The sequence below is a fragment of the Microplitis demolitor genome, chromosome 2, assembly GCF_026212275.2.
Source record: "Microplitis demolitor isolate Queensland-Clemson2020A chromosome 2, iyMicDemo2.1a, whole genome shotgun sequence".
Classification (NCBI taxonomy): domain Eukaryota; kingdom Metazoa; phylum Arthropoda; class Insecta; order Hymenoptera; family Braconidae; genus Microplitis; species Microplitis demolitor.
This window is the reverse complement of record NC_068546.1, coordinates 4,376,345-4,400,018: the sequence shown is the minus strand read 5'-3', so window position 1 is coordinate 4,400,018 and position 23,674 is coordinate 4,376,345. Positions and strand designations below refer to the sequence as shown.

At 33.6% G+C, this 23,674-nt stretch overlaps 3 protein-coding genes across 4 annotated transcripts; all 3 read right to left on the bottom strand.

Moving 5' to 3' along the window:
* Positions 1-5,100: 5,100 nt before the first annotated feature.
* On the bottom strand, positions 5,101-7,837 carry LOC128669049 (uncharacterized). The gene is made up of 3 exons (XM_053743226.1): positions 7,282-7,837; positions 7,019-7,182; positions 5,101-6,822 (listed from the first exon to the last, which is right to left on the bottom strand). The coding sequence occupies exons 1-3, from the start codon at positions 7,352-7,354 to the stop codon at positions 6,358-6,360; spliced, it is 702 nt and encodes a 233-aa protein (XP_053599201.1). The 5' UTR covers positions 7,355-7,837; the 3' UTR covers positions 5,101-6,357.
* A 5,404-nt stretch (positions 7,838-13,241) lies between these two features.
* Positions 13,242-15,409, bottom strand: LOC128669008 (uncharacterized). Its single transcript, XM_053743023.1, has 3 exons — positions 14,851-15,409; positions 14,588-14,751; positions 13,242-14,391 (listed from the first exon to the last, which is right to left on the bottom strand). Exons 1-3 carry the CDS (start codon positions 14,921-14,923, stop codon positions 13,693-13,695), a joined length of 936 nt encoding a protein of 311 aa, XP_053598998.1. The 5' UTR covers positions 14,924-15,409; the 3' UTR covers positions 13,242-13,692.
* A 102-nt stretch (positions 15,410-15,511) lies between these two features.
* Positions 15,512-21,578, bottom strand: Glc1.8 (uncharacterized). 2 transcript variants are annotated; one of them, XM_053742768.1, is made up of 7 exons: positions 20,211-21,578; positions 19,963-20,024; positions 19,322-19,555; positions 18,681-18,914; positions 18,040-18,273; positions 17,399-17,632; positions 15,512-16,991 (listed from the first exon to the last, which is right to left on the bottom strand). In XM_053742768.1, the coding sequence occupies exons 1-7, from the start codon at positions 20,257-20,259 to the stop codon at positions 16,491-16,493; spliced, it is 1,548 nt and encodes a 515-aa protein (XP_053598743.1). In that variant the 5' UTR covers positions 20,260-21,578; the 3' UTR covers positions 15,512-16,490.
* Positions 21,579-23,674: the final 2,096 nt, after the last annotated feature.

The window sequence follows — 23,674 nt, the reverse complement described above, 5'->3', positions numbered from 1 at the left end:
CAATTTATCTATAAATTGTCTTATTGAGAAGGTTTGCATGTTTTAGGTTTCCACTATATTAAATTGGTGTTAATACCGTACGATGGACGGTGTGGCTCAATAAGTTATAGATAAAATTGAACGGAATATAGTATAGTGCCGGATAGCTCAACTGGTAGAGCACTCGGCGCGATACCGACATGGTCTGGGTTCGATTCCCAGTTCGGGCTATCTATATTTTTCTCAATTTATCTATAAATTGTCTTATTGAGAAGGTTTGCATGTTTTAGGTTTCCACTATATTAAATTGGTATTGTATTGTATATTTTGATAAACCTTATCGGTAAACGAGCACTGGTTTTTCCTTTGTCGGTGATGAGAACTTTTAGTTCAAAAACAATAATACATGTCATTAGTCACGTTTTAATATTATATTTACCGAGCGTTAATATGTAGGTCAAAAATCGACAATTCGAAGAATTAAAGTTAAAACAAAATAATAATTTAGCTGACTTCAAATTTCATCATCCTTATTGACTTATTTTGATGATGTCGGTATTTGTTGAGCTGCAATATGTTAAGCAAAACTATCAAAAAGAAATATGTTTCTTTTAATATCACTTTTCATTCTAGGTCGGTTGTTGAAACATAGTTGGATTTTGAAGATATGAAATATGGCATTACGTAAGCAATGCTTTGTAAAAACCTATCAGCTCGATGAGGGGTAGAATCGAATAGAGTGCGGGTTGCGTTTGCATTGAGGTTATGTAGAATAAGTCAAAAAAACAAATAGCTACAGAATAAAAGTAAAGACATATAACTTGGTGTTTATTTAATTCCACAACTCTAATCTTTGCTTGCTTTGTGGCGTTAATTACTTCATACCTGTCACAATACTAATTACGCTTTCAATAGGAGCCCTTATAATTTTTAGATTCTATTTTGACGTGACCGTGACTCTTATCAGTTCCGGTCAATTAAATGTGATTCGGGATTTATCCAAACACAACACGGGCATGACACTGTTTTAATTTTTATCAGTATTTAAAATATTTCTTACTTTAAAGCAGAATGTTGGGTTGTGATCATCACAGCGCTCTTCACACCCACGCCGCATGGAGTCGTAGGCCTCGTTTTCACCACAAAAGCTTTTTCAAAAAAAAGAAAAGATATCTGTATTTCAAACACGACGTAAAGTAGGTAGGGAACGCAGAAGTTTATTGCATCATTCAAAATCAATAATAAATATTATTAAAAATTTAAATTCTAACGCAAACCTGAAAACAGGAAAACCGCATCGGAATGTACGCCCGATAAACGTTGAAAAATATTATGAAAATATTGAAATTATGACAAACTAGAGTTCATATTTAGGCATACAGCTAGATAGAAAAATAGTTGAGTAACTCTTTTACGTCATCAAAATTAATTGTTGTGCCTATATAACCAGTTGCAATATTAATCTAAGTTATAGTCGTTAATTAACTTTATCGTAGGAAAGAAGTTAATACTAAAGGCCACATGATGTCAGAAAAGTTCGCACTTGTTCTGCTCGTCGCTTGCATCGCCTTTATTGGTAAGTATAAATAATATATGTATATCCAATATGTGTAATATTTTTTTATTCAACACCACCATCTAGATATTAGCTAGTGAAATAGGTATTAATATTATTTTTTTATTTTTTTAAGGGATCGAAACTTCGCCCATCAACAGTGACTCTTGGAAAGATGGCTTTTGTGGTGAAAACGAGGCCTACGACTCCATGCGGCGTGGGTGTGAAGAGCGCTGTGATGATCACAACCCAACATTCTGCTTTAAAGTAAGAAATATTTTAAATACTGATAAAAATTAAAACAGTGTCATGCCCGTGTTGTGTTTGGATAAATCCCGAATCACATTTAATTGACCGGAACTGATAAGAGTCACGGTCACGTCAAAATAGAATCTAAAAATTATAAGGGCTCCTATTGAAAGCGTAATTAGTATTGTGACAGGTATGAAGTAATTAACGCCGCAAAGCAAGCAAAGTTTAGAGTTGTGGAATTAAATAAACACCAAGTTATATGTCTTTACTTTTATTCTGTAGCTATTTGTTTTTTTTTGTTACAGTTTACAACAGTATGCTGGTGTGAAAAGGGGTACGTTAGAGATAAATCAGATACTTGCATCAAAGTTGAAGACTGTCCCAATGTATCTGAAAACTTGGAGTTCTCTGAAACAATCATCGGCATGTAGAGCGTAACATATAAATGGAAATTGGACTAATTAACGGACTGATAAATTACTAATAAACAATAATTTTGCATATTAACGTATTCGTATTATTCTTCACACCCTCATTTAAACTCTAAATTATTTAAGTACTCAGACACTGCCAAGATTAGGAAAATGCTGATAGTTAATCACAGAAACACGGATTCATTGGTTGAAGAAACTGCCGCTAGGGTAGCTGGCTGCAGTGACCCTGTTGTCTTTTGCTTTCAAAGATTTCAGTCGCATGGATTTAGCAGGGACACTTGGTCAGAACTAAAGTAGTATAACTATTACTATTTATCTGACTCACACTACCTAATGGATACCAAACCAGGAAAACATGACTTCGAAAACTCATACCGAGAACTAATGTTAGCCGCTATCAACGTCCCGGCAGGATATAGGTATTATGATAACACTAATTTGAGTCACTGGTTCAAATTACCCTGATTAAACAAAACGATTTGTGACGATTAAAACTGTTTTAATCGTCACAAATCGTCATGAATCGTCAATTGATGATTAAAAACGATTAAATTTTTAATCGTTTTAAATCGTCGTGAATCGTCAATTGATTATTAAAGAAGATTAAAAACGATTAAATTTTTAATCGTTTTTAATCGTGGTGAATCGTCAACTAACGATTCGAGAGAATTTAAAACGATTAAGTTTTTGATAGTTTTAAATCGTCGTGAATCGTCAATTGACATTTTTGACATTTCGGACTAGTTCCTTAGTGACAATATTAAGCAATGCTTGCGTAAGATTTGCTTACAATATTATTGCGTCATAGTGTTCAAAATTAACTAAAATTCGCTGTAAGAAATTAGTAACACATATCTTGCATATGAATTGTGCAATATTGCTTCATATTTTGATCCAGAAGCTAGCGCCAGAGTATTGCAATTTTAAACCCGAAAGATCATCGGTGAAAGATACTGCTAATGTAACTTGTATAAGACTGCGAATCAAAAATCTTCGTGGTATCGTATGGTAGCGGTGTTACTGTATGTTCATCTCCCCTAATGTCAATCTCACTTTGTATATAGTGACAGTTTTGTAGTTAGAGTTGTTTACACGGCTAATTTGAGTATCGATAGAAAAAAATCCTTTTTTTTCTGTAGTCAATAGGTTTTACTTGCATACAGAGTATTCGTTAACTCGTATATTAGACATAGAACTTTATTCTGCTCTATAAATTATTATTTTACAGAGATTTTTTTGTTAGACAGTTTGGATTCTTCTGACTTTTTATCTCTAAAATACTAGATAATGGAAAATTAAACAAAATAGTAATAGTTGATACTTATTTAATTTATTTAACCATCCAATTTTTAGCAGATAACTGAGAACGAAAGACATACACAATAGCATACATGTTCACGATATATGACATAATGTAACTGATACCAACGACTCCGCTGCAAATAATAAATACAATGCCTTTGCCCACTGATTCACTTCTTGAGGAACTGGATCCATTGGGCACTGGAACGCAGTCTGAAGCTTTAATGCAAACGTTGGCTGAATTCCGCATGTAACCATCTAAGCATCCACAATCAGGCGGAGAAAGCTGGAAAACATGACAATTTATAACGTACGATGTATGAAAATATATAACGGGCGCCACGAGGCGTCAATAGTTTACTTTTATCGCTTTCCGCTTCAAGGTTATAATGACAATAGAATTTATTTGTTACCACGCAGCTATACAACTTTATTTCCGAATTAATAATTAATAGGTCGATGTGAGTTGGTGGCAACAATAGTTAAGGAAAATAAAGAGTTTTACCTTGTATTCGGGATCTGGCTTGTTGTCGTAGCAACGAACTTCCAGAGCTCGCATAGTTTTATTTAAAACTGCATATTTTCCACACAGTAGATAGTGAAGTTGAGAAACTGTCTGCAGTGGTACCCCTGTGGGTCCAAATTGATTCGTCACTCCATTTTGACCAGATTCAGCCGGTAGCGCGCCAATAACTTAAGAAAAAACAACAGTAATGTTAAATATTATCTATTTAGTTAAACCTCCACTAGGAATATAAAGAAGTCAATTCATTGTTCACCATAGAAGCACTGGATGTTTAGATTCTTGTCCTATTTAACAAAGGCAAGCATTTAAACTTCCAAGTGCAGATCTGGTAAAAAACACAATACTCTCTCTATTGGTACAGGTAGGCAATTACACACTCGGATCGGAATGTCCCACTTTTTTTCCTTGGTATGTTGTATACTATTGTTACACACATGATCTATTTATACTTACATGTAATATCAATAGCAGCGAATAAGAAAAACAATATATTTCCGTTTAGTAACATGTTATGATGAGCTTGACGTCCACACAGAGGAATAAATGAATGTTACTAAGGCAAACCCGGTTATGCGGGGATCCCATATCGAGACGTTAATGACGCATGCGCTAGTAATTACGGATTATTAATAAGTTCTAATTGTTGGTGTTAGGCGTTTTATGTGCAAGTGAGTTGACTACTAGCAAATTTGCTACGAAATGAGAAGTTAATGTAATGCTTAAACGCTTTGACCACTTTCTGCTAGCGTAATGATTTACTGTAATATCTATTTAATAGACTAGTGACCAAGGACCTATTGTCCAATGCAGCTGAATAATTATGACCTTTGAGATCCATAAAATTAATGTGTGTATGCATGTGTGTGTATTTGGGTGGGTGTTTACCATAAGAGATTTTGTTGGATGACTGGGCTTTAAATCCTCAAAAATAGACGTAGAACTATTTTATTCTGTCAAATGATTTATTGACAGTGGACCTTCTGTTAGAAAACTTGAGATCCCCGGATTTTTCATCTTTAAAATACCGAATAAAGGACAATCAAACAAAGTAATGATCGATAATGATTATTTATTTTATTTCATCATTTATTTTCTTTAAAAAAAAAAGGCCTTATACCGCAAATAATGGTTGCAATAACCAGAAAAAGTAGGAATCCTGTTTAACAACATGCTGCAGTATGCTCGTAGTCAACACTGAGTTGCTAATAAGTGTAGTTATGGTAAATATTATTATATATGGATTCGATTATGCGACTTCAATCACGCATACAGTCTTACTTTTATAGTATAAACAGCAGCTAACATTAATTTTAATTTTCTGTATTCGATCCTTTATTTAGGAATTCAATGTGCATAAAAACATGTGCGGTTATCCTGTTATTCGTTTACGGTATAGGTTTAAATGATAACGATGCCTACTGGTGGTTTGGACTGACGTCAGCGGTACCAGCTTATCTTGCCTATTTACGTTCTCATTAAAACTAAACAAAAGTTTTCTCTCTTCTATATGTTTTAAAAAACGAAGACTATACTTCTCGTCCTATAAGCTGAAAAAGGAAATAAATTTTGAGTGAAACTTGTTACATAGATACAATATTTTGTAAGAGACTTAAATCTTTTTGGAACACACAGTAATACTATTCTCATTTTATTTGAATACGAGTCCATGACGGTTTTTGATCTGTCTTACTTTATTTAGTCTTACTTTACTGAACAACCATGTTCAAATTCTTCTACACTGAAATTTTCGACTTGACGAACATTACTAGTACCCTATAGCTGGAAATGTATGAAGATTCCATACATATATTGTCAAGCCCTACTAGGAATGGTTGCCAGGCAGAAATTTTCAACATTACAATCTAGGCATCATAAAACAACTCTAACAGATTCCAAATAGATTCTAGTAGAACTCAAGTTTGACGGAAATGTGTTGGAATGATTCTTCTTCATACATGAGAATTATTCTATGGATAATGATAAGAGAAGTCCATGTAGGATTGCATGTTGCTAGAACCTTCCACAGTTCTTTTTGATGGACTACTTATAGGGGTAGTAATGTCAAATACAACAGAAAATCAGATGTCAAATACAAATTCTACTTTTTAAAAACTATTTTTTATTTATCTCTCTTATTGTATTACATGAATATGGTATCGTAATCGTACATTAGTTTACTTATCAACTAGGAAACATTACACTGATTTTAACGAATGATTCTTATTACTATGTTATTAAGACTATTTTACGTCGATTTAAACTTCTGCTGGTGGTTCCTCAGCCGAAGAGTTTTCAGGTTTTCCAAACAGCTAATCAAGAGTTTCTTGATCGATTATTCCGTTAAACTTCTGTGCTTGCGTTTCAGTTTCTAAGGGTTTCTTTTCAGCCGAAGAGTTTTTAGGTTTTCCAAACACCAAATCAAGAGTTTCTTGATCGATTTTTCCGTTAAACTTCTGTGCTTGCGTTTTAGTTTCTAAGGGTTTATTTTCAGCCCAAGAGTTTTCAGGTTTTCCAAACACCAAATCAAGAGTTTCTTGATCGATTATTCCGTTAAACTTCTGTGCTTGCGTTTCAGGTTCTAAAGAGGTATGTGAAACCGAATCATGTGAGAATAATTTTAGATCATCTTCAAGCCGTTTTGAAGAATCATTGTTGGCACTGGATGCTAAAGTCTCTGATTTCTGTTCTTCGTCCTTAAGGCAATCTTCAAGTTTTACACAAATGTGTGATGAATTTCGTATGTAACCCTCGTTGCACCAACAGAATTGCTGGAACTGTAACAAAGAAATAAGTTAGAAAATAAAATTAAGGTAAGACTATAATAGGTATTGTATATGAAGTGAAGATTAATGACCTTATGTTTATCTAATTTTTAATACTTTGATCTCTATGGACTTGTTTTTGGAAATTACTTGAGAGAAACGTACGCATACTTGATTAGTCGTAATAGCAGTACAAAAAATATCTTACCCGGTAGCATAGTTTGTTATTACGATCGTTGCACTCATCTTCACACTCTATCCGCGTGCTGTTGTAATGCTCGTTTTCTCTGCATGTAATGCCTGTGTGTTCTTGATCTTCGTAATCCACGTCCCAGGTCCCTTCACTTCCTTTAGTAGGCATTGCTTCAATCCCTTGAAACAAAAAAATTAAAATAGTTTGTGCTCATCTCTATACCTAAAATATTGTTAAATAATAAAGATATATTTATCACACATATTATTTGTACTTACGTGTCAAGCCGACGAGAGCGAAAAATGCAAACAGGAAAATGTTGTTCGACATGATGCCAGTGTCAATGTACATGCCACTCTGGAGTAATTTAATTCGTCAGGCTATTTATACATGGCTCTTATCAGTTTGTATGAAATCATCAGGCATTACGGTTAATGGTGTGGGGTGCAATCACCAGGGAACAAGCTCGTATTTAGTATACTTTTAGGTATTGTATATTGGTTTGCATGTTTTAGGTTTCCACTATATTAAATTGGTGTTAATACCGTACGATGGACGGTGTGGCTCAATAAGTTATAGATAAAATTGAACGGAATATAGTATAGTGCCGGATAGCTCAACTGGTAGAGCACTCGGCGCGATACCGACATGGTCTGGGTTCGATTCCCAGTTCGGGCTATCTATATTTTTCTCAATTTATCTATAAATTGTCTTATTGAGAAGGTTTGCATGTTTTAGGTTTCCACTATATTAAATTGGTATTAATACCGTACGATGGACGGTGTGGCTCAATAAGTTATAGATAAAATTGAACGGAATATAGTATAGTGCCGGATAGCTCAACTGGTAGAGCACTCGGCGCGATACCGACATGGTCTGGGTTCGATTCCCAGTTCGGGCTATCTATATTTTTCTCAATTTATCTATAAATTGTCTTATTGAGAAGGTTTGCATGTTTTAGGTTTCCACTATATTAAATTGGTGTTAATACCGTACGATGGACGGTGTGGCTCAATAAGTTATAGATAAAATTGAACGGAATATAGTATAGTGCCGGATAGCTCAACTGGTAGAGCACTCGGCGCGATACCGACATGGTCTGGGTTCGATTCCCAGTTCGGGCTATCTATATTTTTCTCAATTTATCTATAAATTGTCTTATTGAGAAGGTTTGCATGTTTTAGGTTTCCACTATATTAAATTGGTGTTAATACCGTACGATGGACGGTGTGGCTCAATAAGTTATAGATAAAATTGAACGGAATATAGTATAGTGCCGGATAGCTCAACTGGTAGAGCACTCGGCGCGATACCGACATGGTCTGGGTTCGATTCCCAGTTCGGGCTATCTATATTTTTCTCAATTTATCTATAAATTGTCTTATTGAGAAGGTTTGCATGTTTTAGGTTTCCACTATATTAAATTGGTATTGTATTGTATATTTTGATAAACCTTATCGGTAAACGAGCACTGGTTTTTCCTTTGTCGGTGATGAGAACTTTTAGTTCAAAAACAATAATACATGTCATTAGTCACGTTTTAATATTATATTTACCGAGCGTTAATATGTAGGTCAAAAATCGACAATTCGAAGAATTAAAGTTAAAACAAAATAATAATTTAGCTGACTTCAAATTTCATCATCCTTATTGACTTATTTTGATGATGTCGGTATTTGTTGAGCTGCAATATGTTAAGCAAAACTATCAAAAAGAAATATGTTTCTTTTAATATCACTTTTCATTCTAGGTCGGTTGTTGAAACATAGTTGGATTTTGAAGATATGAAATATGGCATTACGTAAGCAATGCTTTGTAAAAACCTATCAGCTCGATGAGGGGTAGAATCGAATAGAGTGCGGGTTGCGTTTGCATTGAGGTTATGTAGAATAAGTCAAAAAAACAAATAGCTACAGAATAAAAGTAAAGACATATAACTTGGTGTTTATTTAATTCCACAACTCTAATCTTTGCTTGCTTTGCGGCGTTAATTACTTCATACCTGTCACAATACTAATTACGCTTTCAATAGGAGCCCTTATAATTTTTAGATTCTATTTTGACGTGACCGTGACTCTTATCAGTTCCGGTCAATTAAATGTGATTCGGGATTTATCCAAACACAACACGGGCATGACACTGTTTTAATTTTTATCAGTATTTAAAATATTTCTTACTTTAAAGCAGAATGTTGGGTTGTGATCATCACAGCGCTCTTCACACCCACGCCGCATGGAGTCGTAGGCCTCGTTTTCACCACAAAAGCTTTTTCAAAAAAAAGAAAAGATATCTGTATTTCAAACACGACGTAAAGTAGGTAGGGAACGCAGAAGTTTATTGCATCATTCAAAATCAATAATAAATATTATTAAAAATTTAAATTCTAACGCAAACCTGAAAACAGGAAAACCGCATCGGAATGTACGCCCGATAAACGTTGAAAAATATTATGAAAATATTGAAATTATGACAAACTAGAGTTTATATTTAGGCATACAGCTAGATAGAAAAATAGTTGAGTAACTCTTTTACGTCATCAAAATTAATTGTTGTGCCTATATAACCAGTTGCAATATTAATCTAAGTTATAGTCGTTAATTAACTTTATCGTAGGAAAGAAGTTAATACTAAAGGCCACATGATGTCAGAAAAGTTCGCACTTGTTCTGCTCGTCGCTTGCATCGCCTTTATTGGTAAGTATAAATAATATATGTATATCCAATATGTGTAATATTTTTTTATTCAACACCACCATCTAGATATTAGCTAGTGAAATAGGTATTAATATTATTTTTTTATTTTTTTAAGGGATCGAAACTTCGCCCATCAACAGTGACTCTTGGAAAGATGGCTTTTGTGGTGAAAACGAGGCCTACGACTCCATGCGGCGTGGGTGTGAAGAGCGCTGTGATGATCACAACCCAACATTCTGCTTTAAAGTAAGAAATATTTTAAATACTGATAAAAATTAAAACAGTGTCATGCCCGTGTTGTGTTTGGATAAATCCCGAATCACATTTAATTGACCGGAACTGATAAGAGTCACGGTCACGTCAAAATAGAATCTAAAAATTATAAGGGCTCCTATTGAAAGCGTAATTAGTATTGTGACAGGTATGAAGTAATTAACGCCGCAAAGCAAGCAAAGTTTAGAGTTGTGGAATTAAATAAACACCAAGTTATATGTCTTTACTTTTATTCTGTAGCTATTTGTTTTTTTTTGTTACAGTTTACAACAGTATGCTGGTGTGAAAAGGGGTACGTTAGAGATAAATCAGATACTTGCATCAAAGTTGAAGACTGTCCCAATGTATCTGAAAACTTGGAGTTCTCTGAAACAATCATCGGCATGTAGAGCGTAACATATAAATGGAAATTGGACTAATTAACGGACTGATAAATTACTAATAAACAATAATTTTGCATATTAACGTATTCGTATTATTCTTCACACCCTCATTTAAACTCTAAATTATTTAAGTACTCAGACACTGCCAAGATTAGGAAAATGCTGATAGTTAATCACAGAAACACGGATTCATTGGTTGAAGAAACTGCCGCTAGGGTAGCTGGCTGCAGTGACCCTGTTGTCTTTTGCTTTCAAAGATTTCAGTCGCATGGATTTAGCAGGGACACTTGGTCAGAACTAAAGTAGTATAACTATTACTATTTATCTGACTCACACTACCTAATGGATACCAAACCAGGAAAACATGACTTCGAAAACTCATACCGAGAACTAATGTTAGCCGCTATCAACGTCCCGGCAGGATATAGGTATTATGATAACACTAATTTGAGTCACTGGTTCAAATTACCCTGATTAAACAAAACGATTTGTGACGATTAAAACTGTTTTAATCGTCACAAATCGTCATGAATCGTCAATTGATGATTAAAAACGATTAAATTTTTAATCGTTTTAAATCGTCGTGAATCGTCAATTGATTATTAAAGAAGATTAAAAACGATTAAATTTTTAATCGTTTTTAATCGTGGTGAATCGTCAACTAACGATTCGAGAGAATTTAAAACGATTAAGTTTTTGATAGTTTTAAATCGTCGTGAATCGTCAATTGACATTTTTGACATTTCGGACTAGTTCCTTAGTGACAATATTAAGCAATGCTTGCGTAAGATTTGCTTACAATATTATTGCGTCATAGTGTTCAAAATTAACTAAAATTCGCTGTAAGAAATTAGTAACACATATCTTGCATATGAATTGTGCAATATTGCTTCATATTTTGATCCAGAAGCTAGCGCCAGAGTATTGCAATTTTAAACCCGAAAGATCATCGGTGAAAGATACTGCTAATGTAACTTGTATAAGACTGCGAATCAAAAATCTTCGTGGTATCGTATGGTAGCGGTGTTACTGTATGTTCATCTCCCCTAATGTCAATCTCACTTTGTATATAGTGACAGTTTTGTAGTTAGAGTTGTTTACACGGCTAATTTGAGTATCGATAGAAAAAAATCCTTTTTTTTCTGTAGTCAATAGGTTTTACTTGCATACAGAGTATTCGTTAACTCGTATATTAGACATAGAACTTTATTCTGCTCTATAAATTATTATTTTACAGAGATTTTTTTGTTAGACAGTTTGGATTCTTCTGACTTTTTATCTCTAAAATACTAGATAATGGAAAATTAAACAAAATAGTAATAGTTGATACTTATTTAATTTATTTAACCATCCAATTTTTAGCAGATAACTGAGAACGAAAGACATACACAATAGCATACATGTTCACGATATATGACATAATGTAACTGATACCAACGACTCCGCTGCAAATAATAAATACAATGCCTTTGCCCACTGATTCACTTCTTGAGGAACTGGATCCATTGGGCACTGGAACGCAGTCTGAAGCTTTAATGCAAACGTTGGCTGAATTCCGCATGTAACCATCTAAGCATCCACAATCAGGCGGAGAAAGCTGGAAAACATGACAATTTATAACGTACGATGTATGAAAATATATAACGGGCGCCACGAGGCGTCAATAGTTTACTTTTATCGCTTTCCGCTTCAAGGTTATAATGACAATAGAATTTATTTGTTACCACGCAGCTATACAACTTTATTTCCGAATTAATAATTAATAGGTCGATGTGAGTTGGTGGCAACAATAGTTAAGGAAAATAAAGAGTTTTACCTTGTATTCGGGATCTGGCTTGTTGTCGTAGCAACGAACTTCCAGAGCTCGCATAGTTTTATTTAAAACTGCATATTTTCCACACAGTAGATAGTGAAGTTGAGAAACTGTCTGCAGTGGTACCCCTGTGGGTCCAAATTGATTCGTCACTCCATTTTGACCAGATTCAGCCGGTAGCGCGCCAATAACTTAAGAAAAAACAACAGTAATGTTAAATATTATCTATTTAGTTAAACCTCCACTAGGAATATAAAGAAGTCAATTCATTGTTCACCATAGAAGCACTGGATGTTTAGATTCTTGTCCTATTTAACAAAGGCAAGCATTTAAACTTCCAAGTGCAGATCTGGTAAAAAACACAATACTCTCTCTATTGGTACAGGTAGGCAATTACACACTCGGATCGGAATGTCCCACTTTTTTTCCTTGGTATGTTGTATACTATTGTTACACACATGATCTATTTATACTTACATGTAATATCAATAGCAGCGAATAAGAAAAACAATATATTTCCGTTTAGTAACATGTTATGATGAGCTTGACGTCCACACAGAGGAATAAATGAATGTTACTAAGGCAAACCCGGTTATGCGGGGATCCCATATCGAGACGTTAATGACGCATGCGCTAGTAATTACGGATTATTAATAAGTTCTAATTGTTGGTGTTAGGCGTTTTATGTGCAAGTGAGTTGACTACTAGCAAATTTGCTACGAAATGAGAAGTTAATGTAATGCTTAAACGCTTTGACCACTTTCTGCTAGCGTAATGATTTACTGTAATATCTATTTAATAGACTAGTGACCAAGGACCTATTGTCCAATGCAGCTGAATAATTATGACCTTTGAGATCCATAAAATTAATGTGTGTATGCATGTGTGTGTATTTGGGTGGGTGTTTACCATAAGAGATTTTGTTGGATGACTAGGCTTTAAATCCTCAAAAATAGACGTAGAACTATTTTATTCTGTCAAATGATTTATTGACAGTGGACCTTCTGTTAGAAAACTTGAGATCCCCGGATTTTTCATCTTTAAAATACCGAATAAAGGACAATCAAACAAAGTAATGATCGATAATGATTATTTATTTTATTTCATCATTTATTTTCTTTAAAAAAAAAAGGCCTTATACCGCAAATAATGGTTGCAATAACCAGAAAAAGTAGGAATCCTGTTTAACAACATGCTGCAGTATGCTCGTAGTCAACACTGAGTTGCTAATAAGTGTAGTTATGGTAAATATTATTATATATGGATTCGATTATGCGACTTCAATCACGCATACAGTCTTACTTTTATAGTATAAACAGCAGCTAACATTAATTTTAATTTTCTGTATTCGATCCTTTATTTAGGCATTCAATGTGCATAAAAACATGTGCGGTTATCCTGTTATTCGTTTACGGTATAGGTTTAAATGATAACGATGCCTACTGGTGGTTTGGACTGACGTCAGCGGTACCAGCTTATCTTGCCTATTTACGTTCTCATTAAAACTAAACAAAAGTTTTCTCTCTTCTATATGTTTGAAAAAACAAAGACTATACGTCTCGTATACTGATCGATTATTCCGTTAAACTTCTGTGCTTGCGTTTTAGTTTCTAAGGGTTTATTTTCAGCCCAAGAGTTTTCAGGTTTTCCAAACACCAAATCAAGAGTTTCTTCATTGATTATTCCGTTAAACTTCTGTGCTTGCGTTTCAGTTTCTAAGGGTTTATTTTCAGCCCAAGAGTTTTCAGGTTTTCCAAACACCAAATCAAGAGTTTCTTCATTGATTATTCCGTTAAACTTCTGTGCTTGCGTTTTAGTTTCTAAGGGTTTATTTTCAGCCCAAGAGTTTTCAGGTTTTCCAAACACCAAATCAAGAGTTTCTTCATTGATTATTCCGTTAAACTTCTGTGCTTGCGTTTTAGTTTCTAAGGGTTTATTATCAGCCGAAGAGTTTTCAGGTTTTCCAAACACCAAATCAAGAGTTTCTTGATCGATTATTCCGTTAAACTTCTGTGCTTGCGTTTCAGGTTCTAAAGAGGTATGTGAAACCGAATCATGTGAGAATAATTTTAGATCATCTTCAAGCCGTTTTGAAGAATCATTGTTGGCACTGGATGCTAAAGTCTCTGATTTCTGTTCTTCGTCCTTAAGGCAATCTTCAAGTTTTACACAAATGTGTGATGAATTTCGTATGTAACCCTCGTTGCACCAACAGAATTGCTGGAACTGTAACAAAGAAATAAGTTAGAAAATAAAATTAAGGTAAGACTATAATAGGTATTGTATATGAAGTGAAGATTAATGACCTTATGTTTATCTAATTTTTAATACTTTGATCTCTATGGACTTGTTTTTGGAAATTACTTGAGAGAAACGTACGCATACTTGATTAGTCGTAATAGCAGTACAAAAAATATCTTACCCGGTAGCATAGTTTGTTATTACGATCGTTGCACTCATCTTCACACTCTATCCGCGTGCTGTTGTAATGCTCGTTTTCTCTGCATGTAATGCCTGTGTGTTCTTGATCTTCGTAATCCACGTCCCAGGTCCCTTCACTTCCTTTAGTAGGCATTGCTTCAATCCCTTGAAACAAAAAAATTAAAATAGTTTGTGCTCATCTCTATACCTAAAATATTGTTAAATAATAAAGATATATTTATCACACATATTATTTGTACTTACGTGTCAAGCCGACGAGAGCGAAAAATGCAAACAGGAAAATGTTGTTCGACATGATGCCAGTGTCAATGTACATGCCACTCTGGAGTAATTTAATTCGTCAGGCTATTTATACATGGCTCTTATCAGTTTGTATGAAATCATCAGGCATTACGGTTAATGGTGTGGGGTGCAATCACCAGGGAACAAGCTCGTATTTAGTATACTTTTAGGTATTGTATATTGGTTTGCATGTTTTAGGTTTCCACTATATTAAATTGGTGTTAATACCGTACGATGGACGATGTGGCTCAATAAGTTATAGATAAAATTGAACGGAATATAGTATAGTGCCGGATAGCTCAACTGGTAGAGCACTCGGCGCGATACCGACATGGTCTGGGTTCGATTCCCAGTTCGGGCTATCTATATTTTTCTCAATTTATCTATAAATTGTCTTATTGAGAAGGTTTGCATGTTTTAGGTTTCCACTATATTAAATTGGTATTAATACCGTACGATGGACGGTGTGGCTCAATAAGTTATAGATAAAATTGAACGGAATATAGTATAGTGCCGGATAGCTCAACTGGTAGAGCACTCGGCGCGATACCGACATGGTCTGGGTTCGATTCCCAGTTCGGGCTATCTATATTTTTCTCAATTTATCTATAAATTGTCTTATTGAGAAGGTTTGCATGTTTTAGGTTTCCACTATATTAAATTGGTGTTAATACCGTACGATGGACGGTGTGGCTCAATAAGTTATAGATAAAATTGAACGGAATATAGTATAGTGCCGGATAGCTCAACTGGTAGAGCACTCGGCGCGATACCGACATGGTCTGGGTTCGATTCCCAGTTCGGGCTATCTATATTTTTCTCAATTTATCTATAAATTGTCTTATTGAGAAGGTTTGCATGTTTTAGGTTTCCACTATATTAAATTGGTATTGTATTGTATATTTTGATAAACCTTATCGGTAAACGAGCACTGGTTTTTCCTTTGTCGGTGATGAGAACTTTTAGTTCAAAAACAATAATACATGTCATTAGTCACGTTTTAATATTATATTTACCGAGCGTTAATATGTAGGTCAAAAATCGACAATTCGAAGAATTAAAGTTAAAACAAAATAATAATTTAGCTGACTTCAAATTTCATCATCCTTATTGACTTATTTGGATGATGTCGGTATTTGTTGAGCTGCAATATGTTAAGCAAAACTATCAAAAAGAAATATGTTTCTTTTAATATCACTTTTCATTCTAGGTCGGTTGTTGAAACATAGTTGGATTTTGAAGATATGAAATATGGCATTACGTAAGCAATGCTTTGTAAAAACCTATCAGCTCGATGAGGGGTAGAATCGAATAGAGTGCGGGTTGCGTTTGCATTGAGGTTATGTAGAATAAGTCAAAAAACATGTTCTGAAAAAATATCTTTATTTAACCATAACTTATAGATAATGTTAATAATAGGTATTTCTTGGAGTTACACTCTACAAAGTAAGCAATTTATATTTAAAAAATTTCTACAACATAAGATACAGATTACATATTGGTTAATGTGAAAAAGCTCTTGGAAATTATGACTAAGTTTCCATGAGTGGAGTCTTGAAGAGTTTTAAAAAATAATAATGAAAGTACTAAATGATTACGGATCACTCGTGAGAACTATTATTTCCAAAGCCGAATGTGTTTAATGGAATTGCTCTTTCGGATTGACAAGGCTTACGCATGGTACGAAAAACTAAGTATATAATCATTCCAACCGTTACAATCTGGAAGGTTATTAGTATAATGCAATACGGAAAGGCAGGTTTCTTAATATCATTTGCCGAGGAAGTAGTTGCATCTGCTTCTTTAGGTTGAATAGTAGATGATACGTTTAGTTCTGCGGACGATGCATTGTTGGGGACATAAACTTTTTCAGTTGGGCTGACAACTGCGTCTTCATGGTGGGTAGTAGTATTTAAGTTAGAATTCGTACTTATATTGAATTCGGATTGACCAGTAACATTTTCATCTTTTCTTGATGCCATTATTTTTCTTATTGCAGAAGTTTCATCATTTCTTTCCGGCTGTATAGTACTGTTCAATTCTTTTCTTGTAAGCGTTGAGTTCGTAGCATAAGTGGTGTTTGCAGGGTCTGTTAGAAGATTCTGGGAAAGAGAAGACATATATTATAAAATTGTAATAAATACATAGTAAACTCTGTAATAAAAGTCTTTGGTCCTTAATGTAATTGGTTCATGCCATTATTTTCGAAATTGTTCTTAGTATAGTTGATTAGTGAATAAAAATCAAAATAAAGTCTTTCCAATTTCACAAAACTGATCTCAATCGGTCTCTATCTGTTCGAATATTATAGAATCAACACAATAAAACATACACACAAATAAACTACGGACGCTTAGACAAAATCCTGAAAACAAGCAATTATCTATAACATTAAAATGTCACCACTTCATTAAAAGCCGATTGTCGAAAATCGAACCAGGGACAATAACCTCTAGTTATTTAAATCATCAATACTTGCATTAAAAAGTTTAAAATTAGATGTTTTTACCTTAAGATCAGTTCCTGAATCTTCCCCGTCACGTGTAGAGTTAATTGGCTGGCTTTTGGCACTTGTATTGATTTCGGATTGACCAGTAATATTTTCATCTTTTTTTGATGCCATTATTTTTCTTATTGCAGAACCTTCATCATTTCTTTCCGGCTGTATAGTACTGTTCAATTCTTTTCTTGTAAGCGTTGAGTTCGTAGCATAAGTGGTGTTTGCAGGTTCTGTTAGAAGATTCTGGGAAAGAGAAGACATATATTATAAAATTGTAATAAATACATAGCAAACTCTGTAATAAAAGTCTTTGGTCCTTAACGTAATTGGTTTATGCCATTATTTTCGAAATTGTTCTTTGTATAGTTGATTAGTGAATAAAAATCAAAATAAAGTCTTTCCAATTTCACAAAACTGATCTCAATCGGTCTCTATCTGTTCGAATATTATAGAATCAACACAATAAAACATACACACAAATAAACTACGGACGCTTAGACAAAATCCTGAAAACAAGCAATTATCTATAACATTAAAATGTCACCACTTCATTAAAAGCCGATTGTCGAAAATCGAACCAGGGACAATAACCTCTAGTTATTTAAATCATCAATACTTGCATTAAAAAGTTTAAAATAAGATGTTTTTACCTTAAGATCAGTTCCTGAATCTTCCCCGTCACGTGTAGAGTTAATTGGCTGGCTTTTGGCACTTGTATTGATTTCGGATTGACCAGTAATATTTTCATCTTTTTTTGATGCCATTATTTTTCTTATTGCAGAACCTTCATCATTTCTTTCCGGCTGTATAGTACTGTTCAATTCTTTTCTTGTAAGCGTTGAGTTCGTAGCATAAGTGGTGTTTGCAGGTTCTGTTAGAAGATTCTGGGAAAGAGAAGACATATATTATAAAATTGTAATAAATACATAGCAAACTCTGTAATAAAAGTCTTTGGTCCTTAACGTAATTGGTTTATGCCATTATTTTCGAAATTGTTCTTTGTATAGTTGATTAGTGAATAAAAATCAAAATAAAGTCTTTCCAATTTCACAAAACTGATCTCAATCGGTCTCTATCTGTTCGAATATTATAGAATCAACACAATAAAACATACACACAAATAAACTACGGACGCTTAGACAAAATCGTGAAAACAAGCAATTATCTATAACATTAAAATGTCACCACTTCATTAAAAGCCGATTGTCGAAAATCGAACCAGGGACAATAACCTCTAGTTATTTAAATCATCAATACTTGCATTAAAAAGTTTAAAATAAGATGTTTTTACCTTAAGATCAGTTCCTGAATCTTCCCCGTCACGTGTAGAGTTAATTGGCTGGCTTTTGGCACTTGTATTGATTTCGGATTGACCAGTAATATTTTCATCTTTTTTTGATGCCATTATTTTTCTTATTGCAGAACCTTCATCATTTCTTTCCGGCTGTATAGTACTGTTCAATTCTTTTCTTGTAAGCGTTGAGTTCGTAGCATAAGTGGTGTTTGCAGGTTCTGTTAGAAGATTCTGGGAAAGAGAAGACATATATTATAAAATTGTAATAAATACATAGCAAACTCTGTAATAAAAGTCTTTGGTCCTTAACGTAATTGGTTTATGCCATTATTTTCGAAATTGTTCTTTGTATAGTTGATTAGTGAATAAAAATCAAAATAAAGTCTTTCCAATTTCACAAAACTGATCTCAATCGGTCTCTATCTGTTCGAATATTATAGAATCAACACAATAAAACATACACACAAATAAACTACGGACGCTTAGACAAAATCCTGAAAACAAGCAATTATCTATAACATTAAAATGTCACCACTTCATTAAAAGCCGATTGTCGAAAATCGAACCAGGGACAATAACCTCTAGTTATTTAAATCATCAATACTTGCATTAAAAAGTTTAAAATAAGATGTTTTTACCTTAAGATCAGTTCCTGAATCTTCCCCGTCACGTGTAGAGTTAATTGGCTGGCTTTTGGCACTTGTATTGATTTCGGATTGACCAGTAATATTTTCATCTTTTTTTGATGCCATTATTTTTCTTATTGCAGAACCTTCATCATTTCTTTCCGGCTGTATAGTACTGTTCAATTCTTTTCTTGTAAGCGTTGAGTTCGTAGCATAAGTGGTGTTTGCAGGTTCTGTTAGAAGATTCTGGGAAAGAGAAGACATATATTATAAAATTGTAATAAATACATAGCAAACTCTGTAATAAAAGTCTTTGGTCCTTAACGTAATTGGTTTATGCCATTATTTTCGAAATTGTTCTTTGTATAGTTGATTAGTGAATAAAAATCAAAATAAAGTCTTTCCAATTTCACAAAACTGATCTCAATCGGTCTCTATCTGTTCGAATATTATAGAATCAACACAATAAAACATACACACAAATAAACTACGGACGCTTAGACAAAATCCTGAAAACAAGCAATTATCTATAACATAAAAATGTCACCACTTCATTATAAGCCGATTGTCGAAAATCGAACCAGGGACGATAACCTCTAGTTATTTAAATCATCAATACTTGTATGAAAAAGTTTAGAATAAGATGTTTTTACCTTAAGATCAGTTCCTGAATCCTCCCCGTCACGTGTAGAGTTAATTGGATGGCTTTTGGTACCTTAAAAAATAACCAAAATTATGTTAAATTACCATTTATGCGATTGCAATTTAATTTGAAGTATTAAGAACTTGGTTTGTGATTTATATATGATTTTGTTGCTAACATCTATATATTCTAGGTGGTAAACTAAGCAACGAATTGTCACACGAGAAATCAATGGTCAGAATCAGAATTATTACTTACATGAGAAGCCAATGGCCAGGACGAGAATTATTAAAGTAATTTGCGACATTTTTACAGAGATGGTACAGACACTACTGTAATTATGGTAGCGATATCAACACTAATATGATTTACTCGGTTCGACAGCGCTTTATATACTCCACCAAACCGGGATTAAAACTAGATAAGAATTTCCTTTATCCCCGCATTGTTTTATTGACGAACATGCAAAATAATGTGCAAATTAGGGCAGGGTGGGCCCCTTAAGGAAAATAATTATTATATCGTATATACGTCGAAATATATGTCTACATACATGCTGACATATAATTACGCATCTATTTCTGCATAGATATGTACTTATATGGATGCATATATGTCTTTTATATTCTTATATAAATGTCTAAATATATGAATGCATATACGTAGGTATATATTTTACAATTATCAAAATATATATTTTTTTAAATAACGTAAAAAAATATTTTGCCGCGAAAAAAGACGTTTCAATGAAGTGAAAATAAGTATCAAGGGTCTAAAAATAAGTAAACGCGATGAAAAAATTAACGATATAATAATTATTTTTCTTAAAGGGCCCACTCTGCCCTAAACTCCCCTGCTACCTATTACTACTTTTAGATACATGCAATACAGGATAATCGCAACGGGAAAATATATGCAAACATATCTGTATTATATATGTCACTTATATAAAAATATACTTCTCGATCAATGTCGGCATAAATGTCTATATTTTTACTATATAGCCACATATATGTCAGGGCTGGCAATAAACTATCGAACAAGGTACTTGCTTACTACAGCGTTGGACCAGGTTCGATTCCGGCATGCACCAATGAATTTTATTTTCACAATACTATTTATGTGCATTACATTGGCAACCCCCTGGTGGTGGAATACTGACGATTTTTCGAGCGAGTGGAACTATAAAAAATTGTCCTCAATGTGACATATATGTTGCATATAATTTTCACATATATATTTTTCCATGCGGGCTACTCAGTAGTTCAAAATACTTTAGGTATCATTGTACTTATTTATTGCTCATATCTGGATAATCTGATCAGGATTTTTGTTCATTATTCAGAAAGCTATTAGATTTATCTATCAGTTAAATATTACGTTGGCATCAAATAAGTCTGGTGAATAGTTATCTTATTTGTATGGCAATGGGTTATATATATATCTTACCAATTACAATTGCAAGACCGCAGATTTTTTTTATAATGTGATAAGAATGTCCCTTATGGTTTCCATTTCTGGTTTGATTGCTGTTCAGTAGAACGTTCAGCTGAAAATTATTAGACTTGATCTATCCATTCATTTTATTATGAATTTTTTTTTAAATATTCATCCTTTTTCATAGTAGTGAAATGGGAGGAGTATATATATATATATATATATATATATATATATATATATATATATATATATATATATATATATAATCAATTGCATGACTCAATGCATGAGTTCTGATGTCAGAATATCATAATTTATTATTACTCACCTAATTGTTAATAAAAACTAGGCTTGCTATCAATCCATAATTTTTCTCAATATTTTCTAATTTTTAGGTCTTTCGAAATAGTCCAGTGAGATATTTTCAGCAGTTAATTCTTTTTTCTTTACTAAAAATTACTGAAATTAGGAAAACTAAATAAAAAAAAAACATTACACACTTCATGTTGAATGTGCATTAGGTGTTCGCTTCAATTTCAAAGTAACAATATCAGGACCGGTTAATAATTGGGACATGTGATTATTAAATCATTTAAATATGGTATTAATATTAACTTTATTGTAATATTTATACTGACGAAAAATTGAAATAGTGATAATAACTTTTAATGCATTATTCAAGTTGTCATAATAGTTTCAATTTATTTTAGTAAAATTTTAGATGATTATTTCTTATTTATCAATGATATCTAAGACTCATGGCAAGTCTATTTATTTAATAATAGATACAATTACTAATCAACAATAAAAAATTGCGATATTTGAGACAGTTTAAAGTCTAATTAACTTTTTAGCGCTTGGGAGTCTCGAAATGTCTCAGTATATGTCAAATGGAAAGCACGCGTATCGCATGTAGCAGCAGTACCATAGTTAAGAATGTTTATACACTATGGCCACTATAGTTCTACAACGACCCATCTTAACATGGATTAGAGTTTCAAGACCAAGTGCTAAAAAATTAATGGGTGTCTCCATGAATAATTAGAAAAATTGTTTGAATATCACCGATCACAGTCCGTAGCTGAATGCGAATAACCTCTTTCCACATCACTAGCTCGGTAATCCACCGTTTAATCTCTTAATTGACTCTCACAAATTATTTTTTCAAACGCCAATCTCTTCTGTCTAGTCGCAATTACGCATTTAAATATTGAGGGGCAGAATCCCATCACCACTCGATAGGAATTTTTAGCAAGTCCAGGCTCATTTATTGAAACATCATTCTTATAACAGTGCTTCTCTATTAACGTGACTGAAAGCCCTAAACCGCACACCTACGCCATTAAACTATGATGCGCATGTGCAGATAAATGACACGCGCAATGTATATTACACTTAGATTCTGGCGCGTTTTTCAAAATAACTTTGAAATGCATAAAGCCATTCAATGTAAATAAATTATGATATAATTGTTCAAATATACAACCGATAATAGAGACGATTTAGATGGAGACTCAAGAAAGCTTTAAGAACTTGGCATTTAGTTAAAAGCAAATCGTCTTTAGAAAGCCGCATAATCAACAGTAATACGCAAATATAATTCAACCGCGGAAAATCCAAAAAGAAAACATACAGACAAACAACTCATATGCGACTGATTATTCGATAAGGTTATTGCAACCTTCGCAGCGTACGGTCATCACAAATAACGTTGGGGTTATTGATCCTGTTTCTTCCAATATAAAGGTAGACTGCGTTATAATGTAAACATTAAAGAAAAACTCACTCAACACATTGGACGTCTTTGTTGTGATAACGTTGTGCAAGAAAATGAGTAACTTAATGTGTATCCTGCCAAAGGAATGGGAGTTTTGCCCTCCGCTGTTGATGAAACACGTATTACACACGGACCTTGAAGATTACTTTTCAAAACATCACACGCTGGAGGGTGCCGTGATAACTATCGGTGATACAACAGTTGTTTCGAAGATGTATGAAACCTTCTTATGGTTCCGCAAAATAGAGGATTGGAATGATGCTCCAGTCCCCAACGACTACATTCTTCTCTGTATCAATCGCATTCAGTAACCCATCAATTCTTTCCTGCTTGGTGTTATGAGAGTGATCAGTGTACTTTTTTTTTTGTGTTTTATCGTGAGCTAAGTGAATTTTATGAAATAATGGACTTTTCCTTTTTATTTGTGTAACATCTTTTAGTGCGTCTGTACTAAATTTTGTTGTTGCCCTACTGAAAATATTTAAATGGAAAACTTCTTTAGACT

Bases quoted from the DNA above. Each gene is read 5' to 3' on its own strand.
- LOC128669008 (XM_053743023.1), bottom strand. From the start codon at position 14,923: ATGTACATTGACACTGGCATCATGTCGAACAACATTTTCCTGTTTGCA. The intron at 14,752-14,850 runs GTAAGTACAAAT...TTTTGTTTCAAG, and splicing joins CGCTCTCGTCGGCTTGACAC to GGATTGAAGCAATGCCTACT. The intron at 14,392-14,587 runs GTAAGATATTTT...TCTTTGTTACAG, and splicing joins ATAACAAACTATGCTACCGG to TTCCAGCAATTCTGTTGGTG.
- Glc1.8 (XM_053742768.1), bottom strand. From the start codon at position 20,259: ATGTCGCAAATTACTTTAATAATTCTCGTCCTGGCCATTGGCTTCTCA. The intron at 19,556-19,962 runs GTAAAAACATCT...TCTCTTTCCCAG, and splicing joins ATTCAGGAACTGATCTTAAG to AATCTTCTAACAGAACCTGC. The intron at 16,992-17,398 runs GTAAAAACATCT...TCTCTTTCCCAG, and splicing joins ATTCAGGAACTGATCTTAAG to AATCTTCTAACAGACCCTGC.
- LOC128669049 (XM_053743226.1), bottom strand. From the start codon at position 7,354: ATGTACATTGACACTGGCATCATGTCGAACAACATTTTCCTGTTTGCA. The intron at 7,183-7,281 runs GTAAGTACAAAT...TTTTGTTTCAAG, and splicing joins CGCTCTCGTCGGCTTGACAC to GGATTGAAGCAATGCCTACT. The intron at 6,823-7,018 runs GTAAGATATTTT...TCTTTGTTACAG, and splicing joins ATAACAAACTATGCTACCGG to TTCCAGCAATTCTGTTGGTG.